The 14354-nt window shown below is 40.8% G+C and overlaps 1 protein-coding gene across 1 annotated transcript in view; it reads right to left on the bottom strand.

Moving 5' to 3' along the window:
• Positions 1-723: 723 nt before the first annotated feature.
• The window catches only part of 5-HT2B (5-hydroxytryptamine receptor 2B), a 332239-nt gene continuing 318608 nt past the window's right edge, over positions 724-14354 (bottom strand). The window contains exons 7-8 of the mRNA XM_089647667.1: positions 1464-1881; positions 724-876 (exon numbers count right to left, since the gene is read on the bottom strand). Coding sequence (XP_089503793.1) covers positions 724-876; positions 1464-1881 — 571 coding nt within the window. The remainder of the gene's footprint in view (positions 877-1463; positions 1882-14354) is intronic.

The following is a 14354-nucleotide window of genomic DNA, read 5'->3' as shown; positions in this document are numbered from 1 at the left end:
CAACTTTCTTCGTCCCATTTAGTCGTTGCCTGCTGATGATTATGACTCATGACCCCACTCTAATTTAACATTATAAGTCGAACATAATTGGAGTTTACGTGCACTTTACTGATGGTATACTATATCCTTAGAGTGCCACCGAAGTTAAGGTCTGCCAAGACTGCCGGTCTCGGACTTGTCTTTACACACTTAACTGATGGCATATTTACTCGTATATTTGGTAAAATCCTAGTAATACCACTCAATTATCTACTGTAGCTAGCACACCAGCCAAGCGGCAGTTCTCGGACATGCTCTCTACATATACTTTGCTAATGGCACACTTAAATGGTAAAGTCCTTAGAGTACCACTGAAGTACCTTTGTATCTTTTCGCACATATAACTGATCGCACACTTATCTTCGGTAAAGTCTTTCCAGTATCACTGAAGTAGCTACTTTAGCTAGAAAGATCATACAAGCTGCAGGTCTTGGACACGTCATTTTTGCACACTCCATTGATGCCACACTCATATTTGATACAGTCCTTATAGTACCACTAAAGTAGCTTTGTCTCTTTTCAAACAAATTACTGATAGCACACTTACATTTGGTAATGTACTTAGAGTACCACTGAAGTAGCTTGCAAGACCTGTCCCCGGCTAGGAGGACAGGCCTTGGACATATCTCAGAGGGCGAAGGGCATGGTTGTGGGTCCGTGGCGAGGACCCCCGTGTTGCAAGCGCTATCTGTTAGTGGGGACCCAGCGGGCCCTTCGGCAGTAGCGGCAGAGCAAGACCCGTCGGAAGGCCTGCCGGAACACCTTGTTGAAGATGGTGTAGAAAATGGGGTTGACCATGGAGCTAGCGTAGCCCAGCCAGGTGACGAAGTCGAAAACCTGAAAAAAACTGGATTGAGTAAATTGAATCTAAGATGCGTTTAAGCTTAAAACTGAAAGAAAAAAATAAAAATAAAAAAGATCTTTTTAACATAGCGTGCTCACAAAAAAATAAACGTTTGAGTCCTCGAAGGGTGAAAGAGTTGTTGAAAGAAATAAAAATGGATATTATTTCCGCTAGGATTACATTATTTATGATGGGATAGCTTAGACCTATTACCCTAAATCATTCTTGAGTTTAAGAATTAGCTTTATTAGTTATTGGTAACGACCTGTCTTCTGATGTACGAAGTAGTCTCTCAAACGCAATTTTTAAAGCTAAAATTAAGGGTTTTCTCTTCCATCCAGCAAAATGCTTCATTTCCACCCACCTTTGTTCGTTACTTTTCCGGTCTCATTAATTTAATCATTTATTTTATCTCCCAAGAAGAATTTTCCACTTGAAAATAAACGCACACTCATACGCAATACTTTAGTAAAATGTCAAGAAAATATGAATTCATATACATACACAATGTTTCCTTCGCTCTTATTGTTTCCTTCTAAATGTAAAAAAAATCACAATAACAGTGATTTGTTTATCTTACCCAATGACTAACTCTCCTCTCACACTCCTCGCAGATGCTCGGCACCAGATTCAGCACAAAAAACGGAGTCCAGAGTATCACGAACGTAAAAAACACCACCCCCAAAACTTTAGTAGCCTTTTGCTCTAGTCTGATGATCCTTCCATGCCTCGAGCTTGTCCTCGACAGCAAGCTAGCAGTCCTCTGCTGTTGGGTTGTGGTCGGCTGAGGGTGAGGACCGTGGTTGGCAGAGCTGTTTGCTGGTTGAGTTCGGGTCCTGGCTGCTCCTCCCTCCCAGCGGACTACCAAGGTTGGTCTAGCAGGAGGAGGGGCGGGTTTGTCACCGAAGTAAGGGCAGGTACATTGGGGCGGGCAGCACGTTGAGGATGATACTGTTTTGCCTGGTGAAGTAGGCGCTGAGAGTGACGTGGGTTTTTCCCTGTTGACAAAAGGGAGAAAATCAACGTAATGTTTACGATTGAGACTCAAAAAAGACCGAATAAAGAAGTGGCGTAAAGAGATTTTGAATCAGGTGACGTAACAGAGTTGTGAAACTTATCATCAATCTTATCTCAGACGGTAGCTATGACGTCAAAGTGAGTGAAGTTCAGAATCGACGTTTTATAATATTTTACGTTCATGCCCCTGTTTATCATTAAAGTGATTATTACTAAACATTTTTCAAACAAAATATATAAAGTTCAAGTCCTAGATGTGACCTATCTTTTTTTCTGATTTCTCTTTTTCAAATATTCATTTAAAAATTGCTAATATTGTCTTAAAATAAGTATTTTGAGTCAATCTATTCGCTTTCAAGAACAACAAAACACATTTAAACTTTAGACCAATAAGACTCTCAAATACTCGTTACAGGTTTACAAGTCTTGAAAATTTATTTCACTACTTCAAAGACAAACTTTTTTAAATGCTCAGAGCTTAAAATAATTTTTCTTCCTAATTAAAGCTAAGCTGTTAAAGTTCTGGCGTTTATTAGTTGTTGCTGACTGTTTGCTAACACTTCTAACAACTGAAATTCTTCCTTTTTCGTTTAAAGTAGTAACTAGTTTAAAGTTCACAAGTTGGCTCAAAGTTTAGTATTCCTGCTGCATCATCCTAGGTAGTGTCGCGCGTCGGACCTGGGGGGGCCCTGACTTTCCCTCGGCCAGCTCAGAAGCGGGGGCATGAGACGTCTCTCTCATAGTCAGGGTTCGGGGTCAGCGCGAGGCTCAAGAATCCATATCCCACCGTCTACACAAAACACTCCCATACAACTGCTATCCCCAAATGAAAGAGGTTAGGTTTTTATAAATCAACATTGTATTTGAGCGGCAAAATGGACATTACATGGGTGAATGACAATAGAATACAGGTTGTTACATCCTAACTAGAATTATCATCAAAGGGTTCCCTAATCTCTCTCTGGGAAATAATTAACAGCTCTCTCTAGAGACCGACAGGCAGCGTGGACGAATTTAGGTTATTAGCGGATACATTCAAGGGTAATAGGAAATGTAAGAGACTCACAGCATGGTGTTGTCGGGGTATCCTGTTGATTGCAGGACTGTGCGCCGTGTTTCAAACAAACGGTGCCAGCCTGTCGATGTTCAAAGCGCGACATTGTCGTACATTTGGCTTCTCGACCGAGGGGTGCGAATTGGAACGCGGGCGCCGAAACGAACACACGTCCAGCTAGGTCAGAGGTCGGCGCGTAAGAAGGAGGAACGAGGAGCTCGGTCGCCGGGGGTGGGGGGAACTGTAGCGGATCTTTTGCGCGTTACGTTTGACCCAGCAACTAGCCTGATAATTCCCGCTACTCAAGTTGGCAACTGTAGGATCTTTGCGCCTAAAATCTGTTATATGACACCTCCCCCCGCGCTCGTAAAAAGGGCGACGTGGTAATGGAGCATCAGGGTTAAAAGATCCTCTATGTGCCTCCCTTGGGGTTTTTTTGACAAAACAAGAGTTGCCCTTAGTTTGAGGGACTTGGATGGCCAGAGAGATGCCTAGCTAAAACATAATGACTAGCTTATGCCATAGGCTAGGTAACAATATTTGTGGGGAGAAATGAGGAAGGGTACATAGCATGTTTGGAGCAAATAATTTTGGGGAGAGAGCAGGTGTGGAAACAACAAGTAAAATTATGCAATTAGAAAACAAAAGACATGGTTATGCAATTGAAAGACAAAAGACAACATTATACAATTGAAAGACAAAAGGGCATGGTTATGCAATTGAAAAAACAATAGACAACATTATACAATTGAAAAAAAACAAAAGACGGAATGTTAAGGTGTGATTCTAGGGTTTCATTGGTCTGGAAGCTAAGTTTGCGTTGCGTTGGTTTTTTGGTTTCGAAGAGTTGCGAAGGAAACGAGATTTCACTGACTCTAAAAGATTACATTATCACTGTAATCTGACCCATTGAGATAACACTCAGGAGTACACTTAGGCCTTGGAAAAAAAACACTTTGCTTCGTTGTGGGCGTTGATGTTTGTGAAGTGAGGCTGTGGTTTGCGGGGCTGCGGCTATGGTTACAGTGGTCATTGGAGAGAGTAGTCCAGGTTCCGTAGTTATGCCAGTACGAGTCCTATGTGCTATTATGGTGGGCACGGATCGTATGTGTTGGTTATCGGAGCATAATGTAGCTCAGGATAACTTTTTAGAGATGCGCAGTTTGTGTTTACTGGAGGGGCAAAGGGTAATTATGTTTCACCCATGACCTGGTATGTGTCACTGCATGACAGAGCAAGAGACGGTATAACTGGCATTGGCATTGAGGGCAAGAAATTTGAACTCCGGGACTAGCGTGTCCGAAAGGTAGTTCAGAGTGTCATAAAGTATAGTGGGACAACTCGGCTTGCAGTGGTGTGACAAACGTCATACATATGAGTGGTATTGTCTGTGCTTTCAGGAACAAGATGGAACAAGATGGAACAAGTGTGTAGCGAGTAGTAGTCGAGGGGCCTTTGTAACCACAGCGCAGGCTGCTAGGAGGTGAGGCTCAGCTTGGCTGCTGGAGATGGCATCCGCCTGGGCTTCTTTTTAAATCCGGGGGGAATTATTATTAAAGCAAATTTCTTGAAGTTTACCTGCCTAGGGACCAATGAAGAAAAGTTTGGAGAGAAACAAAATGTGTCCAGAAAAAATAAACAAACGAGGTTTAACTGCCGGTCCAGAGAGTGACGAAGAGTGTGAGAGAGAGGTAGAGAGATTCCTAACTAGTTTTGATTACATAAACATTATCCTTTATTAGGATGACTTGGCGTTTGCCGAATGACAAACTGTCTTGGTTGAAAAAACAACCGGCCTTCTTTGGCCTATGTTAACATACAGGTGGTAACATTTTCGTAGGATTTCAAAGAACAAGACAAAAAAATTCGTGAACGAGTCACGGCAACAGCAGGGAAACTAATTCATGAATAAAGGTTGTCAGAAAAGACAGACGATACGCCAAGTGCGTATCATACATATTCAAAATTCATGAATGTGTTTCGTTGAGGAGAGAAAAAAAATGACAACATACGTGAAAGGTGAGGTAGGAAGCCTGTTGGTGACCGGAACAATTACCGATTCGAACTCGAAGTGAGGGCGAAATATGGTCGACAACAGATTTTCCACTTCATACATATGCCTGAGGGCATGGGGGTAGGGAGGGGGAGGAAAAAGGACGGGAATTGAGTTACGAAATTTGCTAGAGACTGGACTAATTTCCAATTCAACCTCTATGTGAGAGTGAAACATATTCAACCAGCAGATTTCCTGACTCTTTACATTTTAATAAAGTGGATTAATTTTAAACAGCATTTGAATACACATTGTACTAAAGAGGCTAATCTTTTGCGTGTATTTGGCAAAAGATTAGGGGTCGTTTTAAACTTCTACATGATTGTGAGAAAAGACAGACCCTAGTTCCAATTTCACAAACCTGGGATTCTTCTTATTCGTTTCCCAGACGACGAGTTTAGTGGTTTTGTGCCCATCGATTAACTCCTGCGGCACTATGCCCCATAATTGACAGTGAAGCTAAAAACTAGTCCTTTTGGGATAGTAGATATTCCTGGGCTTCTTTTCTTTTTGGAAAGCAGCAAAAACAGGAAGTCCACGGGCATTGGCGTTGAACAAAGAGGTTTCTGTGAAATACTTACGTAGTTCACATATAAAGGTTTGATATTATTTCGTTCGCACGATTCATGGTGAGTATTGTGACGTCTTCACGTATAGTGTACGAGTATGCAGTATATGCAAGGTACAACTCAATTATAGACAGAAGTCAAAGAGTGTAAAAACAGTTCCTTAAAGGAGATGACGATGTCGATATTATGTCGTTCACACGAATCACGGTAAGTATTATTATTACGTCTCCACGTCTCGTGTACAGGGTTGTACACAATTATACACAAAAGCGGTTCTCATGACATGTTAATGACACACGACCAGATTATACACAAGGGCGGTACTCATGGCAAATTAATGTCACACGACCAAATTATACACAAAGGCGGTACTCATGGCAAATTAATGTCACACGACCAAATTATACACAAAGGCGGTACTCATGGCAAGTTAATGTCACACGACCAAATTATACACAAAGGCGGTACTCATGGCAAGTTAATGTCACACGACCAAATTATACACAAAGGCGGTACTCATGGCAAATTAATGTCACACGACCAAATTATAACACATGGTTATAAGTATTAAGTAATTGTAACGAACTTCTCGTGTAGTGGTGGATTTTTTAAGGATCTCTCCTATCGCGTGACAAATTTTACATTTAAATATAATTCAACAAAAGCTAGCAGTATCATTTGATACTGTTTGCAAAGATTTGTTAGATTGACTAACTCCGTAGCCTGGAGAGGCGTACGATGGAACAATAGAGAAGATAAACAATTTCAATGTTACTTCATTTGTTACAAGGTGCAAGATGATGGTAGGAGGTATTTCTACTTACATCGTGCGATGGGTGAGAACAGGCCCATAATGGCTTTACATACTGTTCATTGTAGCGTGCAATTGGGTTGCAAACACTTGGTTAAATGGTGAGACAAAGGTTGGGTGTTTATATTATGCAACGATGATCGAACAAAGTCCTGTTGATTTACGTTGTGATATAATTATTTGCGTTCGAAGATCAGGATAACCGTAAGGTTTTACTAACCTGTCCCGTAGGGTTGAAACGTGAGGTACGAGACATACGTGACGTAACAGTAGAGAAAAGAAATCGAGATCTCGTCATACAATAAAAGACCTTAATGGGTTTTACATACTTTTAGTTGAAGCGAATCCAGTTATGGTATGTGGTTTTATAGGACCGACATTTGGTTTTCTTTTATAAATACAATTTCCCAAAATGGATGTGTCAAAATCCGATTTTTGGTAAATGTGAGCTTGGGTAGGACGCCATCAATTTTTGAAAGGAAAAAATTGAAAAAAATGAAAAAATTATACACATACAAAGAAGACAATTATGTGATTAATTGCTACTTGGTTCTTGCCTTTGAGACCACTATAGGGTTTTACATACTCAAGGTAACGTTGAATTGGACAAGAAAGAATTAATGGCTGTACTTGACAGGTTTTCTTTTTTTTAAAAAAAGGGGTCGGTATTTAACACTTTGGAATTTACAAAATCCGAACTCTTTTGGATGGCACTCTTATGAGTGATTACCAATCGTTATTTTACAAGGAACAAAAACAAAAGTGGGGTGGTTCTTTCTAACACGACGAAGGGAACAAAATGAAACGAAAATGGGGTGACATGACATAAACATTGCATAGTGTAGAAGTTGAGAAGCAAAAGCGGGTTCGCGACTTCCCGGCGATTGTAACTCGAAAACGTGTCTCTATTCTAAAATGATCAGTTTCAGAACAGGTGAGAAAATAAAACGTAAAAAGGGAGAAAACGATTGTCGTGAGGGAAAGAACGTTATTACAGGAATAATATTTCATGGTCATAATATGTTAATATACATTTATTTACAAAGGTAGGTTAAACTCGTTTTTGACGAATAGGTTGACATGTAGTTGACACTTTACACGCCTAATTATGGTAAGACTTCATAAGCTTACAATAGTTTGTGATAATACACAATGGGTTAGTTTAAAGTTGCTGGGGTGGTGGGGCAGTTTCAACTGTCTCCTCACTTCCAGACTTTACAATGTCCTTAATATGGTAATTACCAGTATGTTTGCCAGAGGAGTCGGACAGGTAGTAAACTAAGTCCGATATTTTTCTTACAACCTTGGCTTTGACAAAACGGGGTGCCAGCTTGGCAGAGAAGTACAGGGCTCCTTGAGAGAGGGTGTTATTCCTTCTCCAGACAACATCGCCTACATTAAAAGTGATGTGTTTCCTACGTAGGTTATATCTGTCCGCACTTTTTTGGTGGGCCAGCAATAGGGCATCAGTAACTTCACTATAAATGGCAGTAAGTTCTTCCAAACGATGAGCGTAATCAACGGCAGGATTGCTTGTGGAGGTGGTTGACGTGGGGAAATTCGTGTTCCAGTGCAATGAACCATGTACCACCTGTTCCATACCGTGTTTTAAAAAGAAGGGGGTGTAACCAGTGGATAGGTTAACAGTGTTATTCATGGCAGCTTGAATTTTATCTAAATTCTTACACCAATTACGTTGGTCTTTGTCAACCAAAATGGCCAGAGCTGTGTTAATAGTCTGGTTATACCTTTCGACAGTGTTATTTTGGGGAGTGTACAAGGTATTATAATAAATATCTTTAATCCCGTATTTAGCAAGGAAATCTTTAAATTCTTGTGCTATAAACTGTTTTCCGTTGTCAACTATTACGGTTTTGGGTGTTCCGTAGGGTATGAAAATGTGTTTTTCCACAAGTTTGACAATGGCGGCGGCGTTGGCTCTTTTTAAGGGGAAGATCCAACAAAATTTGGTAAAGATATCCACAATGCTGAGTATATGCATGTGTCCAGAATAACTCCTGGGAAAAGGTCCGACGAGGTCCATAGATAACGATTGGAGGGGTCTATCAGCACGTTTGGGTTTTCCCATTAGGCCGGCAGGGGGTGCCGTACTATGTTTGTAAGCTTTACATGTTTCACATTTGGAGATGTAGTTGCGAACTTGCTTGAAAAGACCAGGCCAGTAATACTTCAAGGAAATCTTTTTATACGTCTTGAAGGTTCCTGGGTGTATAGAGTCGGGGGCACTATGATTGTTGATGATTACTTGTTTTCTCTTTTCGAGGGGCACAACGAGTTTCCAAGAGTAATCTTCAAGGATGGACAGTGGGGCCTTACAATTGCGATATAGTTGTCCTTCTTTTATAATAAAATTGGGAAACTTTTGTTGATTGTTTTTGCATCCTTCATAGATTTTGAGATACCATTCATCTTTTGTGGATGAGGTAGAGGCAATTGTATCGATGTTTAATGTGGCAAGTTCAATTCTTGACAGGGCATCTGGGACAATATTGTCCGCACCTTTACGGTGGATGACATCGAAAGTGTATTGGGACAAACGAGAAGCCCAGCGAGCGAGTCTGCCGGAGGGATTACTTAGAGAGATCAACCATTTCAAACTACTATGGTCTGTTACTACAGTAAATTTGCTACCGTCTATGTAACCGCGAAAATGGTGAACAGAATCCAATACTGCCAGTAACTCTTTTTCGGTGATTCCGTAATTTTTCTCGTGTTTATTCAAGGTGCGGGAAAAATAGGCTACCGGGTGTTCGCCATCGGGGAATTCCTGAGTTAGGACTCCACCGATCCCTACGTTAGAAGCATCCGTATGGAGGGTAAAAGGTAGTTCAAAATTAGGACAATTCAGGACAGGGGCTGTTTGAAGAGCATTTTTTAAAGTCGTAAAAGCTTCTTCGGCTTCAGTAGACCAACGAAAGTTGCTGATACCTTTACGGATACCAGTAATTTTGTTTAATGGGGCCGAAATAGTGGAAAAGTCTTTAATGAATCTCCTATAGTAACCTGTAAGTCCAAGGAAACCTTTGACTTCTTTCGCGTTTTTGGGTCGGGGGAAATTTGCCATTGCTTCCACCTTAGTAGGATCTGTTCTCAGACCTTTTTCGTCGACAATGAATCCCAAATAACGCAGGCGAGACTTACAAAATTCAGACTTCTTTAAATTGATGGTTAAACCAGCAAATTTAAGTTGTTGAAAAACTTTTTCCAGCATTAACAGGTGTTTTTCGAAGGTGTCACTAACGATGATGAGATCATCAAGGTAGCAGAATAGGTTGTTGTCAACTTCAGGGCCGAATAGTTTGTCCATCAGCCTCTGTAGTTCGGCGGGGCTATTTTTTAGACCAAAAGGTAGCCTTTTAAAGTGGAACATTCCCCTACCAGGTACAACAAAAGCAGTTTTTTCGCAGGATTCCGCATCTAAAGGTATTTGCCAGAAAGCTTTGCTTAGGTCAATGGAAGAAATGAATTTGGCATTGCGTAATTTGTCTAAAGTTGCGTGAACGAAAGGCAGTGGGTACGCGTCGGCTTCAGTACAAGAGTTCAATCGTCTACTGTCGAGGCAAAAGCGTGCAGAGCCGTCTTTTTTTGAAACCAAAAGGGTTGGGTTGGTCCAAGCACTTCTGCTGGGAACTACCACTCCCATTTTCAACATTTCATCAAGTTCATTTTCTAAAAGTTTCAATTTTTGGGGGGCTAAATTGTAGTAGCGTTGCTTGATTGGTGGGCCGTTGGTTTTGATGTGGTGTTTTACCAAATTAGTTAAACCCAGTCCGCATTTTTCGAAAGATATTGATTCAAATTTGTTGATCATTTCCTTTAATTGGAGAGCCTGGTCAGTGCTTAGGTTTTCGTGAGGAATTATAGTGCGAATCTCACCAACTTGAGCGACCGGAGGTTTTTGGCCAAGAGTATTAAATACTTGTGGAGCAACGTTAAAAGCCTTCCAGAAGTCAACGCCAAGGATGAAATTCTGGGATATAGAGGGTACTATTAGAAAGTTAATTGTAACTGTATTATTGTTACATTTAATTGGTAATTGCAGAGTACCGATGACTGTCTGGGGAGTATTGTCCGCAGTTGTCACGAGTGTAGGTTTGGAAAAAACTTTAAAACCGTTGTTAACAAAAGGCAGGTGGGCATTGTTGCCAAGGCAGCTAACAGATGCACCACTATCTAGTAGTCCAGAGAAGGGGACATTGTTAACGGAGAAAAGGGCATAAGGTCTTCCATCTTTAGCTTGTTTGCAACAAACCGAAGAAACATTTAAGGTCTGGTTAAAATATTTAATGTGTGATAACCAATCAGTCCATTCCTTAGACCTTGGTACAGAATGAATACCTGAGAGGTTATTATTTAGTTTTTTGGTTTTCTTGCGTGAAAATTCGGTGGGGGTTTAGAGAAATCCACTTGAGGTTTAACAAAGTGAGGGTCTTGCAACCTTTCCATGTTATTTCTTGATTTTTTGAAAATTTCACGCAGTTCGTCGCGTGGAGGAGAACGATCCCTGGAGCGATGTCTCTTTAAGGTTCTGGGTTCTTTAGCTTCCAGAAATTTGGCCTGCTTGAAACAAGTGGTTGCTAGGTGACCTACTTTTTTGCAAAAGGAGCAAACTTTTTTGTTGTCAAATTCTGGTTTTAATCCAGAAGGACGGCTTGGTACAGTGATATTGTCCGTGGTGGTTTTGTTGTTTTTCCTGTCTTGGTGGGATTCCAAAATGAGGCAAACTTCGTTTAAATGGGCCAACGACACAATTTTCTGTGAGGTGATAATGTTTTCATATCTTTGTAGGAGGCCATCAGTTATAACTGGTAATAATTCGGCTTCCGGGACAGGGTGGGAAAGTTTGATGTTGATGGACTCGGCCCTCTCTATGAATGTTGCCACCGTTTCGTTTACTAATTGTTTAATGGATAGTAACGATAATTTAATTCTGTGTTGGGCCTCTGATTTGCCGAAGCTAGTGATCAGGGCTGATCTGAGTTTATTCCAGTCCTTGCATTTTGATTTTTGTATTCGGTGCCACGGGATTAATTCTGGAGATATTAGTTCTATAAAGTTTTTCTGCAGCACGTCAAATGGAACATTTTTAATTGAGGCCGTTTCTTCGATTTGGTCAATGAAATCCAGTACATCAGAAACACCGTTATATTTGATCTTCCAAGGAGTGAGATCGTATGTTTTTTCTTGTGCCGTGATGGGTGCATTGTCTTGTTTTACTGTAACATGTGTCCTGGTTTCTTTGTTAGAAACGGGGATTTCCAAAACTGGGGTATTGGGTGCCTTGTCTTCACTTGCAACGGATAGGTTTATTTTCCTGATGAACTTCTTGTTGAATAACAAAGCGTATGCTTTCAATGCTGACTTTGATTTGTTTAGTGGTGATATTCCTCTGTCTTTTAAGACGGCTTGTAGGTGCACTTTGGATAAGTTGTGTACATTGGGAATGACACCCATGTCCAAAGATGTAGCCATTTGATTGGAATTCATTGTTAAAAATGGTTTAAAAAAGGAAAAAAAACTCCGAAATTTTTCTAAGTCTTTTTGAAGAAAATTTGGCCAGGGGGACACTTTAGGATTTGCATTATTTAATTTTGTGGGCACTATTCGCACTTATATTCACTGCACTCGAGGAAAGGCACGAAAAAGGCACAGAAAACAGCACTTTAGAAGCGAAAAAAACACTTTTGATGGAAAGATTTTATATTTGCTTCATTTACTGGCACTAAATCGTGAGATTGAACACACGTTCTTATTATTGCGTCGAGAAAGCACTTCTTTGCAAAAAAAACACTGCACTTCTGAAGTTAATTTGAAACAATTCACTTAAAATCACTTTTATAACAGTCAATGCTGAAAAAAAACAAGAAAATGGACAAACACCGTACCTATATAATTAATCGGGATAAAGAATTATTTGTGTTTTACAGGTTGTAGCTGATATACTTTTAGAAATCAGCTTCGATGGGCCGTTGGGTGTATTGTGCTTTTTTTTAAAAAAAATCACTTCCGGTGTAAAAATTGGCTTCACAGTTCTAAATCCTGACTGTTATTATTACGGTGCAAATTATGCCGAAATTAAAACAGTGGGTTTGTTTTGTTTAAACAAAGAACACAGAATCTATGTTATTGAAGAAACATTATGTTCAAACTTTCGTTATCACAGCGTTTTGGCGGGAATTTCGTGCGTCTCTTTTATTCGTTCGAGAGGATTCCTACCGTTATTTTTTCGCGGCAAAATGCGCTTGACAACAAACAAAAGTTCTCGCGGCGAAAATGCGCTTGGCAACAAAATTGCATAGTACATGTTTTCAAATTGGGGGCAATCGTAAAGGCAATTTTGTGCAGTCGGGAAGGATATGTTTAAAAAAATTCTGCCCTAAGTTGGTCGCCAGTGTCGCGCGTCGGACCTGGGGGGGCCCTGACTTTCCCTCGGCCAGCTCAGAAGCGGGGGCATGAGACGTCTCTCTCATAGTCAGGGTTCGGGGTCAGCGCGAGGCTCAAGAATCCATATCCCACCGTCTACACAAAACACTCCCATACAACTGCTATCCCCAAATGAAAGAGGTTAGGTTTTTATAAATCAACATTGTATTTGAGCGGCAAAATGGACATTACATGGGTGAATGACAATAGAATACAGGTTGTTACATCCTAACTAGAATTATCATCAAAGGGTTCCCTAATCTCTCTCTGGGAAATAATTAACAGCTCTCTCTAGAGACCGACAGGCAGCGTGGACGAATTTAGGTTATTAGCGGATACATTCAAGGGTAATAGGAAATGTAAGAGACTCACAGCATGGTGTTGTCGGGGTATCCTGTTGATTGCAGGACTGTGCGCCGTGTTTCAAACAAACGGTGCCAGCCTGTCGATGTTCAAAGCGCGACATTGTCGTACATTTGGCTTCTCGACCGAGGGGTGCGAATTGGAACGCGGGCGCCGAAACGAACACACGTCCAGCTAGGTCAGAGGTCGGCGCGTAAGAAGGAGGAACGAGGAGCTCGGTCGCCGGGGGTGGGGGGAACTGTAGCGGATCTTTTGCGCGTTACGTTTGACCCAGCAACTAGCCTGATAATTCCCGCTACTCAAGTTGGCAACTGTAGGATCTTTGCGCCTAAAATCTGTTATATGACAGTAGTTAAAATAGTTCGATTCTCTTATAAAAGTGCATTCTCGAATCCGAGCTCAAACTTATTACTCGTTTTAGTTCAGAGGTCTGGGGTAGTAATATTATTATATCCAATCTTTCTTTAAACTACGAGTAGAAAATGGCTGAAGTTTTGGTCTCCATTCAGCAAAGGATTTGTAGAACTTCCAATGACAATGGTGATTTCTTCTTCCATTTTTTTTTGGTTTTTATTCTGCTGCTTTTCTGTGAAAAATTATTAATTTGTATTAAATTCTTGAGATGGTTAGTAGGTACTAGTTGGTAGTAATTTTTTTATGGCCTCCGTGTTCGAAGAGTAAGGCTCTCGATTAGCGACCCGGAGGTCGCGTGTTCAAATCTGGGCGGGAGCGAGTAAATTTAAGTTAATCGATTTGTGTTATTTCTCAATTTAATAATTTTGAGTATATTTGTGGCACGCTCCAGAGTGGAAGATAATCTCAGTACCGTCCTGGTGTAAAACCACCATTCGGAATTGAAACGTGGCTTGAAATTACTTTAGCCGTGTCCGGGGACACTAAAAAAAATGTGAATACCGAGAGTTTCAACTGCTTCCAACCGTCTGGAGCCAGTGAGACTACGACATCCCCAATTGGGGTATGTTGTGAGGCTGAAGTTACTGGGGAGAGGAAGGAAATAGCGAAAATGAAGGTGTAGAAGTAGTTCAGTTATGGTCACCAAACTATAAAAGCCATTTCAAGCAACGTTTAAATTCTGGATGGTGATCTTACACCAGGTAGATACTGAGAGTATTCATATTTCACCATGGAACATGCTGCAA

This window comes from Hesperophylax consimilis, chromosome 26 (genome assembly GCF_061612785.1).
Source record: "Hesperophylax consimilis isolate HC1 chromosome 26, BYU_Hcon_1.0, whole genome shotgun sequence".
Taxonomy (NCBI): domain Eukaryota; kingdom Metazoa; phylum Arthropoda; class Insecta; order Trichoptera; family Limnephilidae; genus Hesperophylax; species Hesperophylax consimilis.
The sequence above is the reverse complement of the archived record's forward strand: the minus strand, read 5'-3'. Positions and strand labels throughout refer to the sequence as shown.